The sequence below is a fragment of the Antennarius striatus genome, chromosome 11, assembly GCF_040054535.1.
Source record: "Antennarius striatus isolate MH-2024 chromosome 11, ASM4005453v1, whole genome shotgun sequence".
NCBI lineage: Eukaryota > Metazoa > Chordata > Actinopteri > Lophiiformes > Antennariidae > Antennarius > Antennarius striatus.
Genome location: NC_090786.1, coordinates 20,542,073 through 20,566,189, shown reverse-complemented (window position 1 = coordinate 20,566,189; position 24,117 = coordinate 20,542,073). Strand labels below are relative to the sequence as shown.

The window sequence follows — 24,117 nt, the reverse complement described above, 5'->3', positions numbered from 1 at the left end:
ACTTTATGTATGTTTCATTTGTGGGCAGTATTGTGACGATAGAATTTATAGTTTGTTATATACACTTCAGAAAGCATCCATCAAACTGAAGTTACAAATTTCAATGGAAATAAATACAAATTTTACTTGACTAAAACTTAAAATATCAAGACGGGTAAAAATAATAGGGGACATATTTTTTGTCCTTTTTGAATGAAGCGAAGTTCTTTATGAGAATCAATAGTTTAATTAAATTTAATGGCAGCAAGTGAATGATAGCGACTAACTCCATAGTGTATGAAACCATCTGATTATAATGTGTTTCAGTGCTTTGCAATAATGAGCAATAATGATGACCAATCTGTCTCCATTCACAGCTGTTCTTTGATATTCATGAACAACTGTCTGGGGTGGATGTTACCTCGCACTTTCATCTTTTTTTTTTTTTTGCTGGCTCTTCCCTGTCTCCTCTCATTCACATTGATTAACACATTGGTGACAGGGTGATCAGCCATAAGTATGGATACTGCATGCCTGAAAAGGCAAAGATACGGGTTCAGCACATTTTCTGAACTTGTCAAACATAGTTATACTTCATTGTGATTTATATGGTAAAAGAATACAGATGAGCTTGGAATTGTGGGCAACAGGACAACAGGGGTGACTCATACTCTATCCATCTATCTATCTATTTATCTATCTAGTTTCTTTCATTTTTGGTGACATTTAACATCTTGATGTACTTCCTGTTAATGAGATCAGCTTTGATGTGTCGCGTCTGATGTGTCAAACGTCCTGGGAGGACAACATCTGTCTACACTTCAAACAACATCTGTGGAAAAGACAAACCAGCACCTCTTGATCAGGAACTCTCTAACATCACGGTACAATCAGTAGTGATGAAATGGGAGCTGACAGCTAAAGATCCTCATCATTTAAATCACAACTTATGTAATATCAAGCTAAGAATCATGGATTAAGGCAGAATGACAGCCATTATCTAATTATTTGATATTGACATGAGCTGAAGGAAGATTAGCGCTGTGATTTAGTGACGTCTCATTGATTTCTGTTTCCGTCCGATTAATGTGCTTTCCAACAAGGTAGGCCCTGTAGTCAGGATGTAATTTGTCAAAAAACAAAAAAACAAAAATAAATAAATAAATAAAAATTCAGAAATGTTTTAAAAAAACTTAAAAAACAAATATATATATATAAAATATATTTTTACAGGACATATATATATATATATATATATATATATATATATATATATATATATATATATATAAAATTAATATATACATATATATAAAATTAATATATACATATATATAAAATTAATATATACATATATATAAAATTAATATATACATATATGGGGGGGGTTTACAAGAAAAAAAAAGTTTTTTAATTTTGTTTTGGCCTGAAATAATAAGCAATCAATAGGTCTTTTTTAGTTTAGAAGTAGTCCCTATGAGCCTAAATTCTGAACAGTTCTGAGACAAGAAGACATTTACAGTACTCTAAGTGAAGATCGGCACTAAGGAGCTCGATTGCTCTAAGAACACAGCCATACGTCCTCGTAAGACCTCCAACCTGGGGTTGTCCCTGGTGATCTTGGTTGCCCAGAACATTTCGATTGCAACAATTAGCTGCTCTTTGCTTTGTGGTTTCACCTCATGTTGGACAACATCCCTCAGAGCACGGCAGACAAATTCACTAGGGTTCAGATCAGGTGACCTCTGATGCAGACACATGGAAAGTCATACACGGTACAGAAAATGGTCGTGTAGGATAAACAGAATCCACATAATAATACAAACTAATGTTGTTAAATATGTATTCACTTTCTTTGGTTGTGTGTGAATCCAGTTCATTCACTGCAATGAGTCCAAAGTGAGGTTTATTTACTTGCGTGATGATTGGTGCAACAACAGCAAAACTAGAAAGAGGGACTGTTCCCCCAACACTGAGCACATGTCTGTTACACGTCGGCCTAATTTTCTCCCAGGACAGCTACCAGCAGCGATCATCACAGCTATTTACATCCCACCAGATGCTAATGCTAACGTGGCGCTCTTTGTGCTGCTGTACATCATAAATAAACAGCAGCAGGCCGGTTCCCAGCTGTTTGACCTGTTGCCCTGTGGCAGGTGCCTCAGCTCAGAGCCAAGAAGACAGTTACGTTTCTCCCAGAGAGCCATCAGCATCCTGAACTCTCACATGCAACAATAATTTGAAAAGTGCAATATAACTCTACAATGCAATAGTCTATACACACCTGGAGTGGAAACTCCAGCAGGAGAATACTAGGGGGGTTTGGAGAAGTATGAGGACAATCACAGAGGAGTTCAAGGCACAGTGGACTGGGCCGACAAACTTAATATGTCCTTTAGCAGATTCGACACAGCGATGTCCACACCCCCTGCTGATCCTGGTTTCCCAGTAATTTGTACTTCTTTTTGAACCTCTAGTAATTCCCTGCCTCCCCCAGGTGTCAATGCTACCCCCACTGCTGTAACAGTGAATGTCGAAGCAGATGTGCTGAGAAGACGGCTGAGAAAACCCCATCCTGGGACGACTGTCGGACCAGACGGGGTGACCCCCAGGGTGCTGAAAGCCTGTACCTCTGAAAGATGTCCGGCCTGGTTCTTCTACCAAAGACACCACACCCAGGTGGAGCTAAGGACTGCAGACTTGCGGACCTGACCTCCCACATCTTGAAGACCCCTGAAAGACTCGTCCTGGGGGATCTCCTGCCCCTGGTCCAACCAGACTTGGATCATCTGCAATTTGCTGACATGGATTCCCTCTACACGAATGGCCAAAAACATTTATTTTTCCTGAGGAGGGGGAGGGTTTTTGACATCTGTAACACTATGTTGGGGATGTTTGATGGGTCTGTGGTGGCCAGTGCTTTCCACTATGCTGGGTTAGAGCACTGGGGCAGAGGTCTGGTGGACGCCAACAGTCTGAACAGACTGATCCACAGGGCTGCTGATGTTGTTGGGGGGCAAAGTTGGCCTCTCTAACAGTAGTGTCTGAGAGCGGAGCATTGTCCAAATTAGAGGTCATCTTGGACAATGACTTCCACCCACTTTACAGATTATTGATTGGACACAGGAGTTTGTTCACTAGCAGGATGAACCTTTCTAAATACACTACTTTATTCTGGTATTTATTCTGAATTTTACTCGTATTCTTATATTTTCTCTTGTAATTTCAGAGCAGTACATTTGTACAATAAATATTATGATTCTGATTACTCGACACATACAGTATGCGCAGTATTCTTGGTTACCACCTATATCCTGTGCAATTTGCAAAATGAGTTTTCACATCTGTGCAATTTCTTTTACCTCATTTTACTCTTAATTTATCTTGTATATTTGGATTAAATTTTATATTTTTATTATATACATTTTAGGGACTCAAACTGGGAGGAAAAGAGGTCCAATCCAGGATCCATCAGACCGGCGGCTCCTGGTCCGGATAAGGGGTTTAAGACAAGATGACTTTACTTAAACTTAAGTTTTAAGTTTTAAGTGAAGTTTAACTTGCTGAGACAAGATCCACACAGTTACAGCACAAAGATATAGATATTGGTAGTGATAGATATAGATAGATATATGCAACATATAGAATAAAAGTTCTTTCTGAGCATTTTCCATACAATTCTAAGACATAGCTTCTAAATGGGTCATTAATAGTAATTAGTTGCTCATAAACAGGTCATTCTATAGAAAAAAAACAGCAAAATAATGTCTTTATTAATGGAAATATTTCTCAATCTCTTCAGAACATGCAGTCAGAGATAAACAAGAATAACGATAATGAAACAAATAACGAGATTCCCCCTTTTTTTTATTAACCAGCAATTATATAATTTAATACAATAGATACCCCCCACATAACCCCCTCCCTTTTGCTGTTGCTGTAATTATTGCTGTAGGAATTCTTCCTCTGTGCCATCCCCACATTGCAGTAGCATCACTGTGACAAGACATGCAAATGAAGGAAGTCACATCTGCTGATGCAGTCTGCGCACACTGACCGTCATTCACAATGCCTGTGAAATAAAACCCAGCAAATCCACAGGGTGTTTGGCAAAAGAAACTACACTCTGCAGAAAGTACTCTCAGCACGACTATTATTTAAATAAAAATCTAATCTAAGGGCAAAATAAAAATCTAATCAAACAAGAGCTGGAATCAACATCCATCTGGTGTGATGTGATCACAACTGTAAGTGCCGGTGTGAACCCACCTCAGGTGTGTTTAAGAACATTGACTTCAAATTGTTCGCACAAGTTTCAAAGATGGTCTAAGGCACTTTCATTTTTATTTATTTTTTTATTTTATTTTTGCTGAAGGCTGAGTTTTCACTTACAATTTCATGAAGTTCTGCGTTCACATGGATAAAATATGACCCTTGACTACACAGATACACAAACATGATTGAAATCGCTGCTGTATGCATAAATGCAGGCTGCAACTTCACAAAAATCAACACCACAGGAAAAATATCACAGCAGCGGTTCAGGAAATGTATAGCAGCCAATAAAACCAATAAAGTCACCAACACAAACACAAAAGCATTTTATCGTTGTTGCAGCTCTCCGTGTACACACATTCTGACTCATTAGTGCGCATTTTAAATTCAGCATTTAATACAGAACATTCATTTCTCACATGCTTATAAAACACCACTCCATCAATGTACCAGCCTGTTTACTCTGAGTCTAAAAAAGCAGATTTATGACGTGAGTTCAGAAAACTATTCTGAACTTTGTGAAATCCTGTCTGTAAATATTTCTTTCTTTTCTTTTTTTTTTGTAAATACATTTTTTCCTTTGCTTTAAAGACATGGTGTCAGTTTATATCAATATCTGATCACAAGTGGTCACAAGTGGATTATAAAACCAGGTTTGATTAAAGCTGTAGAATTAAATCTGAAGCTAAAATTTGGTTTTCTTTATCCCTCTTAACTCCTTGAGGTATTTCTTTGTTCAGCGTTTCCCATTTGAGGATAAACACCTGAGAGATATTTTCAAGTTATTATGTTTTAAGTCATTTTTTTTTTAGACTTTCACCTGTTCACTATTTTTTTTCCTCCCTTGCATTCACCCTAAATTGTCTAAATACTTCTGGTCAGCAAATTGCATTTACATCGATATATCTCACTTGCAGTTGTATTCAGTTTTATTCATTACATGCAACACACTATGCTTCTCTATCACAGACTTTTTAAAATCTGCGTATAGATAGCTTGCTCTCCTTAGTAACTGACAGTCTGCACCACAAGATTCCAAGTCAAGTCATACATACCACAAGTCATAATTTTTTTGCTGAAGGAAGCAATGTTGCTGACATTGCCACGTTGCATTAGAGTCACAGCCGGAAACAAGAGGACATAATCTGGGACATGCTGTCTAGAATCATCCAAAACAATTTCACATAATCTACTCTGAGCTGCAGAATTCTTCTTCTTAGACTTCTCTTCTAATGGCAGGAGGCTGGTAGACTTACAACCCCCCAGCAGTGAAACAGTAAGCGGAATTAAAATCATACCCTCCTGCAGCCGTGAGAAAAACTGTACATTACAACTTCTATCTATATGATGAACTAAAAGTGTGAGTCTGATGTACAAGGTGAATTTCATTTTTCATTTCAGTGGGTGTGTCTTGTACAGAATGTTTATCAGTGGAGTGGGTGGTCGGGTAGTCGTAAAATTGTTTGAAACATATCTATTTAAATTGTGAAAAAAAAATTTTCCCACACTTATCTCTGTTGTCTCTATTAATATTGATTTTAGAAAAACACAACATATTCTCGGGAGACCCTGAATAAAGGAAACTACAACCTACTATTGCCCATTATTGCCGTTGGTCCTAGACCATCGGCAATAATTTTAAACTGACAAAAAAAGGAGATTTCATTGTTTTAATGAGGAAATAGAGGTGCTCGTAGAAGGAACAGCTGAACTTCAGCTTCTGTCTTCTTTTTGACCACTTTAATAATATAAAAGACAGAACAAAGGCCTCTTTCTTCAAATGGAGCCAGCGATACACACTGACTGTCCCTGTGGTTCACTGAACATCCTATGGATTTATGTCGTTCTGCTGTAAAAGGACGGGGATTTTCTAGGACTTGGCTGAACGTGTTGCTTCACTGAAGTGGTTTTGTTGTTTTATTGCAGCCATACAAACAAAATAATAATGTCCCAAACCCTAACCCTAACCCTAAAACTGTTATGGAAGTATAGAATGGAAGCGTGGAGGAAACAGGAGCACGAGAAATAATAGAGCAGGTTGTGTGTGTGTGTATGTGTGTTAAACCACCAGCGACTCATATCAGATAAGCAGTTTCCAGGAGAGGCTTGCAGACAGGCAGAGAGACAGACACCTAACATTATTGTCTGATAAGCCACAGAAAACTACCGAGTCAGCGTTTTCAGGCCCCATGCTCTTGCAGGCTGTTGATTCTGACTGAATAAACACCCAACCAATTTATTCCTGTTTTCTAACTGGTTCATCCAGTTGTGTCAGTTGAGATCTGAGTTGGCCTTTAGAACATAAAGCTACTCCTGTTTTTACCACTGATAGTAATGCTAGTAATACAAGTAATACTAGTAATGTAGCCACAAGAGGACACAAGCCAGTGTCTTATTGTGCTGGTCCCCATAAATACAGAGGGTTGCGTCAGGAAGGGCATCCGGCGTAAAACTTTTGCCAAATCAAAGATGCGAATCAAACCTATAACTTCCATACCGGATCGGTTGAGGCCCGGGTTAACAACGACCGCCATCGGCGCTGTTGACCTACTGGGCGCCGGTGGAAATTGGACCACTGTTGGTCGAAGACGGAGAGGAGGAAAGTGCGTTCGTAGGAAGAGAGAGAAGAGGAACGCAAAGAGTATAGGACTGAGAGTAGGGACATTGAATATTGGAACTATGACAGGAAAAGGTAGAGAGTTGGTTGACATGATGCAGAGGAGGAAGGTAAACATTCCGTGTGTCCAGGAGATCAGGTGAAAAGGTAGCAAGGCTAGAAGTTTAGGAGCAGGGTTCAAGTTGTTCTATCATGGTGTAGATAGGAGGAGAAATGGAGTAGGAGTTATCTTGAAGGAGGAGTTTGTTAGGAATGTCCTAGAGGTAAAAAGAGTGTCAGATAGAGTGATGAGTCTGAAGCTAGAAATAGAAGGTGTGATGTTCAATGTTGTTAGTGGGTATGCTCCACAGGTAGGATGTGAGCTGGAGGAGAAGGAGAAATTCTGGCTGGACTTTGATGAAGTGATGCAGAGCATACCTAGAAGTGAGAGAGTTGTCATTGGTGCAGACTTCAATGGACATGTTGGTGCAGGAAACAGAGGTGATGAGGAGGTGATGGGCAGGTTTGGTATCCAGGAGAGGAACGCAGAAGGACAGATGGTGGTTGACTTTGCAAAAAGGATGGAAATGGCTGTAGTGAATACTTTCTTCCAGAAGAGGCAGGAACATAGGGTGACCTATAAGAGTGGTGGTAGGAGCACACAGGTAGACTACATCTGGTGTAGACGGTGTAACCTGTAGGAGATCAGTGACTGCAAAGTAGTGGTAGGTGAGAGTGTAGCCAAACAGCATAGGATGGTGGTGTGTAGGATGACTCTGGTGGTGAGGAAGATGAAGAGGACAAAGGCAGAGCAGAAGATGAAATGGTGGAAGCTGAAAAAGGAAGAGCGTTGCATGACTTTTAGGAAGGAGTTAAGACAGGCTCTGGGTGGTCAGGAGGTGCTTCCAGATGACTGGACAACTACAGCTAATGTGATCAGGGAGACAGGTAGGAGAGTACTTGGTGTGTCATCTGGAAGGAAAGTAGATAAGGAGACTTGGTGGTGGAATGAGGAGGTACAGGAGTGTATACAGAGAAAGGTTAGCTAAGAGGAAGTGGGACACTGAGAGGACTGAGGAGAGTAGACAGGAGTACAGGGAGATGCAGCGTAAGGTGAAGGTAGAGGTAGCAAAGGCCAAACAAGAAGCTTATGATGACTTGTATGCTAGGTTGGACAGTAAGGAGGGAGAGACTGATCTATACCGGTTGGCAAGACAGAGAGACAGAGATGGGAAGGACGTGCAGCAGGTTAGGGTGATTAAGGATAGGGACGGAAGTCTATTGACAGGTACCAGTAGTGTGATGGGAAGATGGAAAGAGTACTTTGAAGAGTTGATGAACGAGGAAAATGAGAGAGAACAAAAACTAGAAGAGGTTACTGTTGTGGACCAGGATGTAGCAAAGATTAGTCAGGATGAAGTGAGGAGGGCATTGAAGAGGATGAAGAGTGGACAGGCAGTCGGTCCTGATGATATACCTGTAGAGGTTTGGAAGTGTCTAGGAGAGGTGGCAGTAGAGTTTCTGACTGGGTTGTTCAACAGGATCTTAGATAGAGAGAAGATGCCTGAGGAATGGAGGAGAAGTGTGCTGGTGCCCATTTTTAAGAACAAGGGAGATGTGCAGAGCTGTGGCAACTACAGAGGAATAAAGCTGATGAGCCATACAATGAAGTTATGGGAGAGAGTAGTGGAAGCTAGACAAAGGGCAGAAGTGAACATTTGTGAGCAGCAGTATGGTTTCATGCCAAAAAAGAGTACTACAGATGCAGTATTTGCTTTGAGGATGTTGGTAGAGAAGTACAGAGAAGGCCAGAGGGAGCTGCATTGTGTTTTTGTAGATCTGGAGAAAGCTGATGACAGGGTGCCCAGAGAGGAACTGTGGTATTGTATGAGGAAGTCTGGAGTGGCAGAGAAGTATGTTAGAGCAGTGCAGGACATGTATGAGGACTGTAAGACAGTGGTGAGGTGTGTGTAGGTGTGACAGAAGAGTTCAAGGTGGAGGTGGGACTGCATCAGGGATCAGCTCTGAGCCCCTTCTTGTTGCTATGGTGATGGACAGGCTGACAGACGAGGTTAGACAGGAATCTCCATGGACTATGATGTTTGCAGATGACATTGTGATCTGCAGTGAGAGCAGGGAACAGGTGGAGGAGAAGCTAGAGAGGTGGAGGTTTGTCCTGGAAAGGAGAGGAATGAAGGTTAGCCGCAGTAAGACAGAGTACATGTGTGTGAATGAGAGGGACCCAAGTGGAAGAGTGAGGTTACAGGGAGAATAGATCAAGAAGGTGGAGGATTTGAAGTACTTAGGGTCAACAGTCCAGAGCAATCGAGAGTGTGGAAAAGAGGTGAAGAAGCGTGTCCAGGCAGGATGGAACGGGTGGAGGAAAGTGTCAGGTGTGATGTGTGATAGAAGAGTTTCAGCTAAAATGAAAGGAAAGGTGTACAAAACTGTGGTGAGACCAGCGATGTTGTTTGGTCTAGAGACAGTGTCACTGAGGAAAAGACAGGAGACAGAGCTGGAGGTAGCAGAGATGAAGATGCTGAGGTTCTCTCTGGGAGTGACCAGGATGGATAGGATCAGGAATGCGTACATCAGAGGGACAGCACATGTTAGAGGTTCTGGAGATAAAGTCAGAGAGGCTAGACTGAGATGGTTTGGACATGTCCAGAGGAGAGATAGTGAATATATTGGTAGAAGGATGCTGAGTTTTGAACTGCCAGGCAGGAGGCCTAGAGGAAGACCAAAGAGGAGGTTTATGGATGTAGTGAAAGAGGACATGAAGGTAGTTGGTGTGAGAGAAGAGGATGAGAAGACAGGGTTAGATGGAGGACACTGATTCACTGTGGCGACCCCTGAGGGGAAAAGCCCAAAGGAAAGGAAGAAGAATACTAGTAATACTAGTAGTAATAATACTATTAGTACTACAGGATTTATTATTACTAGTACTACTACTGCTACCTCTGACAATGCCACTATTACGTGCTACAGAGCCAAGCCAAGTATTAAACGTCCAGGTCTTCAGATTTATGCTCTCATTATCAAACATCCTTGAAATAATGTCACCTTGACAAAATGACATGATGCTGCATCCCAAAAGAACGTCAGAAAAGAACATTAACAGGAAACAGGAGCAGATACCATCCAGTAACAAACACAAGTAACACCATTGAAATTTAAGATCTGTCTACAGACTTCAGCCAATTACAGAAGTACCTCAAAATACGAGCTGCTCGACATACGAGTTTTTTGAGATACAAGCCTCTGTCCATATTTTTTTCAACATGAAAGAAAAAACCTAGATACCACAGCTTGTTGGCGGATGGATACGACATCAGTGAGACCGGATCTCGTTCTTTACCACTACCAGTAGGCCCCGCTGTCAGGAGGAAGCTGGTCTGTTTATCGATCGGCTCCGTCTCAGTAATTTGGACCGCGGAGCAGCTTTTGGCTCACGGAGGTGGAAAATGTGTTTGGATAAAAACTAATAGTTTCACCATATCTGGAAAGTATCAGACACATTCAAAGTCATTGAGAAATCTCCAAAAGGAAGTTTTTTTTGATGGTGACACATAATAGTGAAGCTGTCAAACTCATTTTCACCGAGGGCCACATCAGCATAACTGCTGTCCTCAAAGGGCCAGATGTAACTAATAAATGTAACTAATAAATGTAACTAAATGTAATGTAACATAAATGTAACTTTTCCTTAATGTTAAATAACTTATTACCTATTCAAGTGACAAACATTACAGTTGTAACATAAATTCTTTTAATTTGCCAGGTTAGAACTCCCATCATTTAAGGATCAAACAATCCAAGAGAACAGAGAAAAACAACATCAAACACAAGTTAAGAAGTTAACTTTGTTTTTTGTTTTTTCAAAGTTAAAATATGCTTAATTACTGCATTGTGGGAAATGTAGTTTGTTTTGTTGGGGTTTTTTTCAGACACACTGACCTTTTAATGCTCTCGCGGGCTACATAAAATTATATGGGGGGCCACGTTTGGCCCCCGGGGCCTTGAGTTTGACACATGTGAGCTGGAGCATCCTCAGCTAGACTAGTTGTACCAAAATTAAGTGTTAACCACTGTCTTGGTCACTCACCACTTTTGCAGATGGGACAGCACTGATCCGGCTCGTACTCTGGGTCCACACACTCCGTCTGGGGACAGGCTGCCACCGAACACAACACCTCACCACTTGGCTCACAACGGCACTTCTCACAAGTAGACACCTATAAAACAGACAGAACAGTGATTAACCTCCCTTTGGATATTTCACAAATAGATTCATAGACAAGAGTCTACTATAAATTATTTTTTGTTACCTTCTTTGTGTTCATCTTAGTTTGTCTCTTTCTTTCCACTAGTCTTTTGAGCAATCTCTCAAACACACTCACACACAGACACACACACACAGACACACGCACGCATGTATGCACGTATGCACACACAAGCTGTGGTCTTCTCCTTCTCAACTCATTTACAAATGAATACCTAATTTTAGGGAGACTGAATACAGCAATTAAACTTCAGTATTCAATGAACTGATTTAAAAACAACAAAAAGAAATTATGCTTGACAAATAATGACAAATAGAAGTAAGTTATGCGCAAAATCAATGTATAATTTGATTTCAATCAAGGTCAAACATTTCCTGTGTAAATAGTCACTACAAAAACTACCTTGTTGGTGTTTATTTTACACAGAAACTCTCCTGAGGTGAAACATTTCTATCACTGTGAGCTGAGCTTCTATAAAGTGAAGAAGAAACACTTTGATTAAACTGCTCTAATCAATGCATCTGCTAAAAATAACAAAGGCTAACCTTTGCTCTTGAAAATCTGCTCGTCTGTTTGCTTGCCTGCTGTGTGCACAGGAAACTACAGCGGTACCTCTACTTACGAAATTAAGTGGTTCTGGAAGAAATTTCGTGAGTAGAAAATTTCGTAAGTAGAAACGTGTTTTCCATGCAAATGCCCTATTCCGTTCCAAGCCCCCCTAAATTCAGACATAAATGTTTTATAAAGCATAAAAATGCATCAAAACATGTAACAAATACATGTTATGATTAGATTATTACACAATAAATGAGAGTTGTGCATAACGTAAAAAACAAAGAACAGAGTAAAGAATAAAAATGATGGTCATTTACCTTTTAACTGCTGCCCTCATTGTTTTCTGCCCTCTTTGGTTCATGCCCTCTTGCCCCACCATGAACAACAGAGTGAATTCCAGTCCTCCTTCTGAACTTCTCCAACCACCCACGCGACGCCTTAAACTCCTTAAACTTCCTTTTGTTTTAATAACGTGGTGATTGTAGATGCATTACAGCCATATTCTTTGGAGAGATCAACCAAACGCATCCCTTTTTCAGGCTTTTCTATCATCTCTTGATTTGTTTGTACGGACAAAAAAACTCTTTTCTTCATCTTTTCTTTTCCTCTTTTCTCCGTCACCTTCTTGGGGTCCATAGTGAATACTCTAAAAGTTAATATATTTACATAAAACTATCAGAACACCTCACGGGTCGAGGGCCGAATGACGAGGACGCTGCATAGACACCTATCTAGCTACACACAGAGGTCCCTCTGGGCCAATGGGATGCCAGGATGCTTGGTAATAGCCAATGGCAGAGCAGCCATGAGAATGTTGCGTTCAGGAACCTGTATGAGCTGAGAGTATCAGCCCATACTGTATTTTTACCTTTCGTAACTCGAAATTTCTTTCGTAACTAGAGGCAATATTTTCCTGTTGAGGCGTTTCGTAAGTAGAACATTTGGTATGTAGAGACGTTCATAAGGAGAGGAACCACTGTACTCACTATGTAGCTGTGTACTCACTATGTAGCTGTGTACTCACTATGTAGCTGTGTACTCACTATGTAGCGGTTGTGATGAAGTCACTGAACGGTGAATCCTGCAGTAGACTCACCTTAAACTCTTCCAGGGAGGCGTAGATCTGACCCCTGAACTCGCAGTACTTCTTCTTCTCCTTGCACAGCGGACAGCACTGACTCGTGTCCACTTTGATACAACGAGGGTGAACCTTGGGACATTCTGGTTTGGTGCACAAGGGCCCCTCGTCTGTGCAGAGACAAGGGCAATTGGAGGGGCCGGGCGTGAAGTGATCCCCGATGGCGAACACGAATCCGCTCTCGTCCATGCAGCCCTTCCCCCGGTAGTCTGGGTAGGCGTACTCGTCGATGGCGTCCAGGGAGAGGGGGACGTCACTGGTGGGGTTCTCGTCTAACTGGTTCAGTCTGTCCGGTTCGCTCCACGGCTCCTGCGTCTTCCCAACCGTAGAACCTCTGGTCTGCGAGCCGAGGCTGGGCCGGGTGCGACCCCCCGCCGTCACGTTGGGACTCAGGGCGTTGTTGTTCCCGTCCTGCTGAGGGCCGTATCTCTCTGGGGGCTGATCGTCCTGATGGTTGTCCTGTCGGACTTGGGTCAACACCCGTTCCAGGCGTTCTAAGGTCACGATAGGATTACACTGCACGCCGCTCATCAGTACCCCGAGAAGGAAGAAAACTTCAGTTGTCATGGCAACGGAGTGCAGCATCTCTCCCCACCACCAGCGAGGTGGGAAAACACCTTTGGTTCACATAACAGACTTCACATTTCAGGTGTGAGCCAGTCCATCTGAAGAGAGAAAATGAACCGGGGGTTATGGGTAGAGCGTGGTGACGTGTTTTATCACAGAGGCGGCGTCGGAGGCGGGGTTAAACCTCTAGAACAGAGCGACTTTAGACCACAGCTCAATGATGTTCAGCATCCTGCTGGGATCAGCCAGTCGGACCACGACAGGAAGCATTCACAGGGAAGAGAGAGGAAATCGTTACTGCCTCGTACTGTAACACCCCCCCCCCCGGTATCAACGGGCCCCCAGCAGTGTCAGAGTTACAGGAACAGAGCCTGAAATGATGACCTGAAGTGAACTCTAACGGAACAAAGAGTCAGGATTCGTATCTGCTCTTTGTTAAATGCATTGCAGTCAAATCTTATGACAGATTTTAAAACAGAACATAATACCTGCCCAGAAAGAGAAATGCATGTCAACTTCAAAAATAGCCACAAGAGCCACAAAAATATCACCAAACACCTCACATATGTTACTGAAAGGAAAGCAGGTCTCTTCTTATAGTCGGTCCTGAACGCTGTGAAGTGTCTCAGGACCGACTGGTAATTTTGCAGAAAATTTGCTTTGCCCCAACTCTTTGTTTTTACATCTTAAATTGATTTGCATGCTCTGATGCATGCTACTTCCATTCATTTCCTGGCTGAATGTTGGGTCGTTGCTGCTGCGCTCCTCTTAATGGGCTGCAACCTTATTGACTTTTACACCTTATTTTGAAAGGAGGTGAGATTGCTTCGTATCGACTTAAGTCGACAATGAACCGCAGAATCCCGTTTGTACTTGTTTAAGATCGGTGGATACAGATGAGATTGTGAAGTTTTGACTGTGCTAAACAGGAAGTGTATTTGTTCACATGTAGAAACAGCCACGATAAGGCTGTAAAAAATCTATGAGGGTCAAAGCTTCTCTTGTTTCCGTCAAGCATTTAACATTTGTGAATTCAAGATCCTTTCAGAGGTAAAGATGAGGTGACATGTCTGAACCACACCAGTGGTATTGGAGTGTTTTAGATAGATTTCTGGGTTTGAGGCAGAATCCTTAGAGCTGCTTTGGACCTGAGAGGAAGCAGAACAGTGTGCATACAAATAAAGCTGCTGATAGTGAGAAAGAAAGAGACATAGAAGGAGAGAGACATGAGGCAAAGCCTCATTAGTATAAGGACCTCATTTGGCTTTTCTCAGCCTCACCTCTACCTTAACATCAGTTGCTAGCTGTCACAATGATACCGCTGTTGCCATTGTGCTATCTGTCAAGACGGATTACCGGGTGACCCACACGCCGGGCATAAACTAGTCACAGCACCACAGGATAAATCTAGTAATAGTTCTTTTTATATTTTTTTTTTTGCATTGTTGAAACATTCTCATGAAAAAAAACCCACAAGACCAGCAACAAATTCATCCTGCCAGCAATAACAAGGCGAATAAAAAATATAGAAAATCCTAGTTCAACCTCACTGTTGTTGAAACATCCAAGTAAAAGCACATACAGAAGATTAAAGTGGTTTATCTTGGTCCACATACATGTTTGTCCTTGGATGAGTGGGGGTATTTAAAGTGTAATGTGCCAAAGGCGAGCCTAGCTCTACAAGGGAATAGGTGTTGACATGTCATTTCATGTTAAAGACAACGGATGAAGTACAATCCCTCGGTGGCTTACATCTTTTTCTGCCTGGATTATGTGCAGAAATTAGTTTGCACAAGAAAATGTGCTGTATCTCATTTTAATAAGACCATCTGAATTCTAAATATGTACTGTATTCCCTGGCCCGGTGGTGAGCTTCATGATGAGGGGCGTCCTGCTCCTCATCCTGCCAGGCCTCCACTTTGAATTGACAACATTCATTTCACAACTCAATGCCCCCGATCATCCGGCCGGTCCGACGATAGAGGACCGGCACGAGGCGTCGCAGGTCTGGAGCCAACTCATCTCTGAACTCTGATAATATGAGCACAGATTCTTTAGAAACGAATATTTAATTTGAGTTAAGCATAAGAGCAAAACTGAGTTAAAGTTATAGGTTATATAAGATTATATCCATTAGAAGCTTCCTGTCTGATGCCCCAACACTCTTTTGGACCAGTTTCTCAAATATTAGAGCAAATTTTTCTTTTTTATTTCTTTTTTCTGTTTTTTTATTTCTTTTTTTTCCCAAGACAACACTCCCGGCTAATTATAAAGAACGAAACACTTGACATGCAACATTTTAAGGTGCAATATGTGTGATAAATAAAGTTATAATACTTATAATACTGCAGCAGCATTTTGAAAATGTCTTACCATCAAAAATATCACATCATAAGGTTATCCCCAAAACAAATATTGTGCCATTATTTTAGGGCCACATCGCCCAGCCCTAATGGAAACAGAGCCAAACCACAACCACCTATCGCTGTGAGGGTAAAAGAAAGACGACACTTCTTCAAAGACAAACATATACAACCAATATTTAAGCATCTTTAAGTGTTTTTGGTTTTGTTTTTTTAAAGGGATAATTATTTAGACATGACAAAGTGGGTGGAAGTGTGTTCAAATGGGCCACAGGTGAGAATTAACAGTGACATTGGCTCATGTTAAACCTGGTAGACTCACCTTACATGAATGCAGCATTACCTTTACTCTACCTCATCGATTTACCTTCTGAGTGTGACAAAACCATGTTTACAGCACGCTGCTATTGAATACCACATCTCAGACTAACATGGCCCCGCCACCTCGCCTGACTTGGCACTTCAAGAACACTTCTGTGAGCTAAAAGTCCTTCAAAGCCAACCAGCTGGAGGGTGGGAGCAGGATATGACAGGCTGGGGAGGCCAGCGTCGCACATGGTCATGTGATTGGCATTATCCTAGAGCACAATGTGAACGAAAAGCTTTGGAACACCTCACATCTAAAGCGTATCATCAAATACACCCAGCACTGTTAACATTAACACAAGTTAACGTTGAGCTGACTGATAGTGGCTGAATCAGAGCAATTTAAAGAATAAGAGGATGAGTACATGAGCCCAGTATTGTGTGGTTACCTGTTACTGCAGTTTATTGGTACATAAAGCAGTATCAATACAGGTATACTTAGGCTTACTTCGTTTCGAGTTACGTTGTTCTCGATTATAAGTCGGTTTTCAAATAAAAAAAAAATACATGGAAAAATAAAAATGTCATTTTACTCGACTTTATGTCCACCACAAACATTAGAATCATAAAATCATTAGTAATCAATTAAAAGCACATAATATATGTTACTGTACAATAAAGCGGAATAAAAACATATAAAATCATATTATTAGCCCGCAGTGACCCCTGTGACCCGAAATGTGGAGATAGCGTCTGACTTCTGTACTATATTAAGAAATAAAACGTATTTGTTTGCAGGCTTAAAACAGCTTTGTATTAACCAAATATTATTGAAAATGCACTAATAAATAAAGTGCAGTACAGAACTAGGAATGGTTATTCTCAGTTTAGAAAGGAGACTAGTTAATTCCACTTACGTCGGTCCCCTGGAATCGATTAGCGATGTAAGCCCAGGTTTACCTGAATGTGATAATTGAGGCAGGATAACACATGAACTCCTGACGGTCAATACTACAGCCACAATGTTCCAGAGATTTCATATTAACAACCATTTAAAGGGACAGCAAACTCAATTTTAGGTGACATACTGTATATTGTGATTTAGATGAAGACACCTGGGATGAGTCGCTAGATGTCGCGCTCCATTACTTACAATAAATTTCATTTTTCTGTGTCCCCATTGCTCATAAAAAAATTAAAATGCCACCAAGCCTTTTTTTTTTAAACTTGTGTACTTCAAATACAGACCCGGTTCATTTTAAGTTTACTGTCCCTTTAAATGTGACTTTTCCTACAGTTCAATCTAAGGTGTGGGTTCTTAAACTGTTTAAAGTTACGTTATAACAATGTATACTTCAATGTGTACAATCTATTTGCTGGTTAAATACATATTATATTATTTCTCTTATATTATTCTATTTATTTTTACAAATAAAAACTCCATTCTTATCCATCTTCTTTTCAAACCTACAGCATAACGGCAAAAAATGTGCCTACACGCTCTGATACCACCAGCTAAATGTCTTCTTGGAAAATAATTGAGACTTTTGCTGGAGCTTCTTCCTCTGAGTGCAGCGGACGTCCGTTTCTCAGCAGACCAGAAAGAGGAAGGATGACCCGCCCAGCACTCCGATCAGCTGCCCACTCTCACTCAGGCCCCGGTAAGTGCAGCGCCGCGCACGAGGACGTCAAGCAAAAAAGCGTTCAGTGCAAGCACTTGTGTTTTTGGTGGATGGCGAACAGGATGAACTCCTAAACTTATTATATCATCAATATAATGTAGAAACTATCAATTCAATCAAGAAAATGATTTTCTTTTAAATTTCAGCTGTATAAAAGACTGACATACTAACCGCGTTCATTTTCCTTGTGACTGTAATATCAACCTGTTGGACTGACTCAGCTCAGCTTTGGTATTGAAAGACACTGGTTGAGCTTAAACTGACATAAAATGAAAGAGACAATAAAAATTGATGTATGAGGAAGAGCATGATTCCCAACCAGAATACAATTTAAATCCTTCTCCTCACGTACAAAACCCTTAAAGTCTTAATGGTCAGGCACCAACGTACCTTCGAGAGCTCGTAGTACCCTATTACCCATCTAGAACACACACTCTAGGATTACTTATGGTCCATAAGTAATCCTAGAGTCCAGATGTAGAAAGGGGGTCAGAGACTCCAGGTATCAGACTCCCCCTCTGCGGAACATCTTCCAGCTTCCGTCCAGGAGGCAGACATCTTCTCTGCTTCTGGGAGCAGACTTAAGATCATCCTTTAGATAAAGATGATAATTAAAGCTAGACTCGGAATGCTGAGAGACTTCCCATGATGCACTGAGCTCCTCTCTCCGTCTCGACACAGCCACGTCTCATTGGGCCATTTCACTAAATTGACTTCTTCCATCCTGAAGGTTACCATGGAAATGACTGACTGCTGGGATAATGATGACATCATCGTCATCATCATCCTCATTACTATCATTATTATTATTACTATCATCATCATTAATGTTACTAATGTTAACATACTAATGTTAATGTTAATTTTGGTGGTGTTTGTATCACTAGAGTGACAAAACTCACCAGTGTGATCAGGTCATGCTTTCAGTTTCACATTCATTTTGTTCCCTTGTCAGTTCATAATACCCCCATGTGTTCAGCCTGTTGTGAGGTTCTGCTTGAGCTCAGCGTTATTTTTAAATTCCTTACCTGTTGGTTTGGACAGTCTCTGTATGAAAACCTGATGAAAGAACGCATTTCTTTAGGCACTTCAATAAAAGGTAGGTGTACTACTCCTCCCTCCTGCTGCATTAATGTTCCATCACTAAACCATTTCATTTGATTCATTAGATTGTTAATTTTAAAGCAGAGTTTGTGGTGGGGGGGGGAAAGTACTTGAAAGTGAGGGAAAAAAAGCTGGTTTTAAAATTTTATGTGTATTTTACTCCAATTCTTCAGCCTGATTTAATGGTGATCCACTCCATAGTTTATACATGACCCTGCAGAAATAAACAAGCTACTAACAAATGGACAGGAGTGAAAACTCCACCTCCTTCACAGGAGTAGCAACAAAGACATAACGAACATCATATGTTGAAAAAAAAATCTGGATCTCTGCCGTTACCCAAACCCCACCAAAAAGTTGAGCTCTTTCCAGACCCAGATACTATCATAATAGTTCCACATATATTTATCTGGTACAGTGTAAGTAGAGGAAGTCACATCAAAAAACCATTTGTAATCATATCCACGTACCTGACTTTATCATACTATAAAAAAACTTTTCCTAGATATAATATTTCACAAGTTCTACATCTCCACGGCGTGATTCTCTGCACACAGTTAACAGAATGGTCAAGAATATTATCAAATATGCAGTGGATGCTAATTTGGAACTGCAACGCAATAAATATTTATTATCGATGATAAATACCCAATTTCACAAGAAATAAATTGCATATATTTTGTGTTCACCTTTAAATGTTTTCATACCCTATTTACATTTAAGGAAAGATGTTTCCACTTTTTCCATTAACATTCCAATGCTGCAGCTTTTTGAATGAGAGACTAAATTATTTATCAGCTACAGTAAAAAATCTTTATGTTTGGTAAAAAATAAATAAAATAAAATCAGCAGGAGTTAATAATGAAAGGCCAAAGTTCTGTTTACATCTGATAGATGACTGGCCGCTGAACTGCAGCAACAATGATAAATCAAGCAGGAGTTAAATCTGGCCGTTAGTTCACAGTTCAATGATGCACGCCATCACATTGATTTATGACTCATAAATTATTGTCATTTTCACTACCCACCAATGTGAATGAGTCATGACACTACAGCCGGAGTGAGATTTCAGCTGTAGCTCAGCTTAGTGAGATATCATTCATTTAGTGTCAATTAGTGAGGCTTCACCAACAGCGAGGTAAAGTGTGGTTGTGTTGTATAAAGGGTGGCCCGACTCGTCACTGCTTTGATGTCACTGAGAGAGGATTCTTCTGGGGAGCTTTACATCAGTTTTGCCAGACAATAATATTATAAATAGGTCAAATGTAGTGAGGCTGTGTGCTCTTTCAAGGAATTTTTTCCACCCGAGATATTTTTGTCCCTTTATTTCCATTTGGTGCTAACAGCATTATATATAATATAACAATATCATTTATCATATTTGTAAATCTGATCTGATGATCTGATGAGGAAAGTTTCAACAAGTATTAATACCTGTGAAATGTTGGGGTGATATAATCTCACAAAAGCCTGGAAATGAGCCCTCAAAAGAAGCAAAGCACAGTTTGAGAATGAAAGTCCTCCGACGTCCTTCGTAAAATCAAACTAGATGTCATTGAGAGGAAGGACGTCTTCGGATCGGGTCGGAATTAACTATTAGAAAAAATATGGCCTCATCACTTAATTACATGAGGAATTCATGAATTCATAATAAAAAATCTTTACTGTACTCATCTAACCTCAACAACCCAACACACCATTGGGGAAAGCAACAATCTCCTTTGCAGTCAATTTAAATATCGTACAAAAGGGGTCATGCAGATTAGATGTTAAATGTTTTGACAGTAGAGGCTCGTGGCTTGCATATGACATAGCCGAGAACTACTGAATTATTGATGATCAGAAATATTGCTATACACCAGACTGTAGAAAAATAAAATGTGTTTAGAACAACAGAAACCCTTAAAGTAGGATCCAGGATAATCTGCTAGTGAGTAAAAAAACCTGCTGCAGGTCTGCCTGATTTATAATTGAATTATGTCTGTGAATCTTATGAGGTATTTAAATCAAGAAAAAAGTTTACTTTGACATGCAAAGCAAACCAATTGCAAATATAAACTGGAGATGGTGTGTGGTGGAAAAGTGAGAAACTGCTCAAGCAGAGAGTCTGTCAAGAAAGGTCTTGTATTAAGAGCTGTAACTCAGATTCATGTTACCCAGAAGGGACAACAAGAGACGATGAAGATGATGATGATGATGATGATGAGGGCAAGCAGTCTTCCTGACTTTCTTCTGTCACACCCACAGATTTACTAAAAAATTGAGATTAAAATGTATATAAATCTAAATTCAGTAGTAGGAACTGGGGGGGGGGGTGTGTACATATTTGAACCGCACAAATTTTCAAGAGTCTAATAATCATCCCAACACCCACTTTGCTGAAAATGTATTGAATTTTGGAACACGTTGTGTGTGTGTGTGTGTGTGTGTGTGTGTGTGTGTGTGTGTGTGTGTGTGTGTGTGTGTGTGTGTGTGTGTGTGTGTGTGTGTGTGTGTGTGTGTTTTGTCTGCCTGCTCTTGGAGGATGGAACATGTCCAGTGTGAAACACACGCAGCATCCACAGGTGCAACAACGCGGTTTTCCCTCAGCCTCCAGTATCATTTACATCTTAAAGGTTTCTGTGATGAATGCAAATATTCATCAGCGAATACGACTGGAGCAAAATCTCCACAAAACGCACTCAAATACTAATTTCAACTGAAGCAAGTCAAAAGTTTAAGTCAAACCTGGGGTATTCACAGCCATCCGAGACGAACAGACCTTCACGGAAAAGCTGCATCCAGTTACAGCCGCGTAAAAATTCACCTGTGATCCGCGGAGTCTCTTCCAGTGCGCTGGGTTCAAACGCCGCCTGCGGACTGCCACGGCAGCAACAAATGATCAGTTTTCAAAAGGATGGAGAAGAAAAAAAAACCCCGACGCTCGTCAAAGCAGAGACGGATCCTCCTCGTCGGCGGGAGACGCTCGCTGGTCATCGCCGTGACGCAATCAACTTGGGTCGGACGCGCTGCGTCTTTTGACGCGCAGCTCCTGATGTATCCGCGCCTTACTGGCACTTTCTTTGTGGTGATAATAAATAAATAAATTAATAATGGGGGGGGGGGGCTCGGGTTCAGACGTCATGTTAACCCAGTTGTCCGCTAGAGGGAGCAGTTGGCAATGGAGACAAAGGTGAGACCAGACGGGCGCACGGTTCCCTCCAGGTAGGCAGAGGAAATAAGGAAGTTACTGATAATCACCAATCAGTAACACTAACAGCCTGGTTTTAGAAGCAGGTTTGTGAAGCTATCACCACTCTGAACACACACTAGCACACACACACACACACACACACACACACACACACACACACACACACACACACACACACACACACACACACACACACACACACACACACACACACACACTGTTCTCTGCTCCACCTCCAAAAGTCAATGGACACCATTAACTATTGATTATCTCTATTTCAACACTTTGAGCCCAGCTGTGGAAATGCTCCATGTGGCTTGCTGTCGACACACCACAAAGCATAAGGAACAAAGATGTACATACCTGCAGCTTTTAACCTGAAAAAGAAGTAGAGGTAGGTCAGAGACGGGGGGGGGGCTCCATCCTACTGACCACACTTGAGTGAATAAGTGAGGCTGGATTGTTCTTTCTCAGATCCCATACGAATTGCCGTGTCAACATGAGCTGAATATTTATTTGAAGTTTTGGAATTGATTTTCAGTGGAGTGTGGGTGGAGAAGGATATGTGGACGGGCACTGTGTGCCTTCTGTCGCCAACGGTTACAAAAACAAGAGACGTTTCCCAAACTGCATTGGAGACTGGAATGTGTTCATTAAACTCTATTTGTAGTTGTTTGCTACGATCAAATTAACACTTTAATAGCACAGATAACATGTTTTTAATCAAATGGCATTAAATGACACGTTCAAACGTGACATGTAGCCACACACCAGCTTGTGGCGGTGCTCCTGAAGAATCTTCCTAATCCCTCATGGACAAAGGTTCTGGTTTGTGAGGCAACCCCAGAGCATCAACAAGGACTCATAGGTCAATGTAATTAGGGCTTTTCAGTATCTGCTTCATTCTTCCTCCTGCAGACGTACCGATGGGACATATAGTGGAGTCATGGCTCGAAAGTAAAAAAATAAATAAATGAAACTCAAATCTTTTATTTATTTACATCATTTTGACTTTTGGATCAGCAGAAATATACGTTCTGGAGTGTTGAGCAGGAAATTTAGGCCTCAACAGAAATAAACATTTTTTTTCACTTGACTGCTGATGTATTAAGTCTAAGTATATGAAGGTTGGTGTGATGTTTCATCATCAATTTTGCAAATGTTTGCTCCTTTCAGGGATGATATTTAGAGGTTTGAATCACCTTAAGGACCACAGAAGTCATTAAAAGTTGTATTTTGTGTTTTATTTGTGAAAATGTACTTCAGATCTTTTGCACTGAGCCTCAAACCATTTTCATTAGATTGAAGTATGGAAAGCAGCTGATAAACAGTATATTCTGCAAATCAACCTAATGTACAAAAGGGTATTGAATATGTATTTTTTATTTCTAACTATACATCTAGTCTGGGCTGGTTTGTGGAGAGTTGTTTTTGAATCTTTGCCAGTACTCAGTATCCCTGTGAATCAATACGCTGAGCTGGAGGCATTCACACATTTGTTGTTTCTGTCAGAAGCGTCAGGAGAAAAAGAAACGTTTCATCTCGCTTTAAGTCGGACATGTTTGTCTGCCTGGCTGGGCTTTGTTCTTAATTGTTCGGTCACTCTGCCCACATGCGTCTGTTGTTTGTGTTTAACAGAAGGATTTAGGTGAGGTGAAGAAGACAGGAAATCAACTCGTGAAAGTTTGGAGTGGATCTAGATAAAGAGACAGTGACGAACTCGGATTCACTTTCCCTAACTAATTTAGATTAGGACTTTAATCACAAACTGTGTTTACACGTAAACATCTGGTAAAGCCTTTTTATTTTGGATTGGATGTAACAGGAAAGTTTTTTCTTGTTTTATTTTTAATAATGTAAGGCTTTTAGGGGTATTTTATCAATTGCAATACACAGATATTACCTGAAGGACTGTCCAGACACTGGGTGGAAAGATGAGTAACACCAGGTAAAAATTACCTGAGGAATGTTCAAGTTTTTCTGTTATAGTGGGTTAAATTGTTATGGTCCTGTTAAATTTTTAAGGGACCTATAATGAAACTGAGACTCCCCAAGGTTGATGCATTTTAAGTAATT

At 40.8% G+C, this 24,117-nt stretch overlaps 1 protein-coding gene across 3 annotated transcripts in view; it reads right to left on the bottom strand.

Annotated features, from left to right (window-relative positions):
• The window catches only part of vwc2 (von Willebrand factor C domain containing 2), a 32,293-nt gene extending 10,444 nt beyond the window's left edge, over nucleotides 1-21,849 (bottom strand). The window contains exons 1-3 of one of the 3 annotated variants that reach the window (XM_068327855.1): nucleotides 21,576-21,849; nucleotides 12,785-13,491; nucleotides 10,956-11,085 (exon numbers count right to left, since the gene is read on the bottom strand). In XM_068327855.1, coding sequence (XP_068183956.1) covers nucleotides 10,956-11,085; nucleotides 12,785-13,411 — 757 coding nt within the window. In that variant the 5' untranslated portion in view covers nucleotides 13,412-13,491; nucleotides 21,576-21,849. Of the gene's footprint in view, nucleotides 1-10,955; nucleotides 11,086-12,784; nucleotides 13,492-13,577; nucleotides 13,815-21,575 lie in introns of those variants that run through there. The other 2 variants (XM_068327854.1, XM_068327856.1) reach the window with 2 other exon arrangements.
• Nucleotides 21,850-24,117: the final 2,268 nt, after the last annotated feature.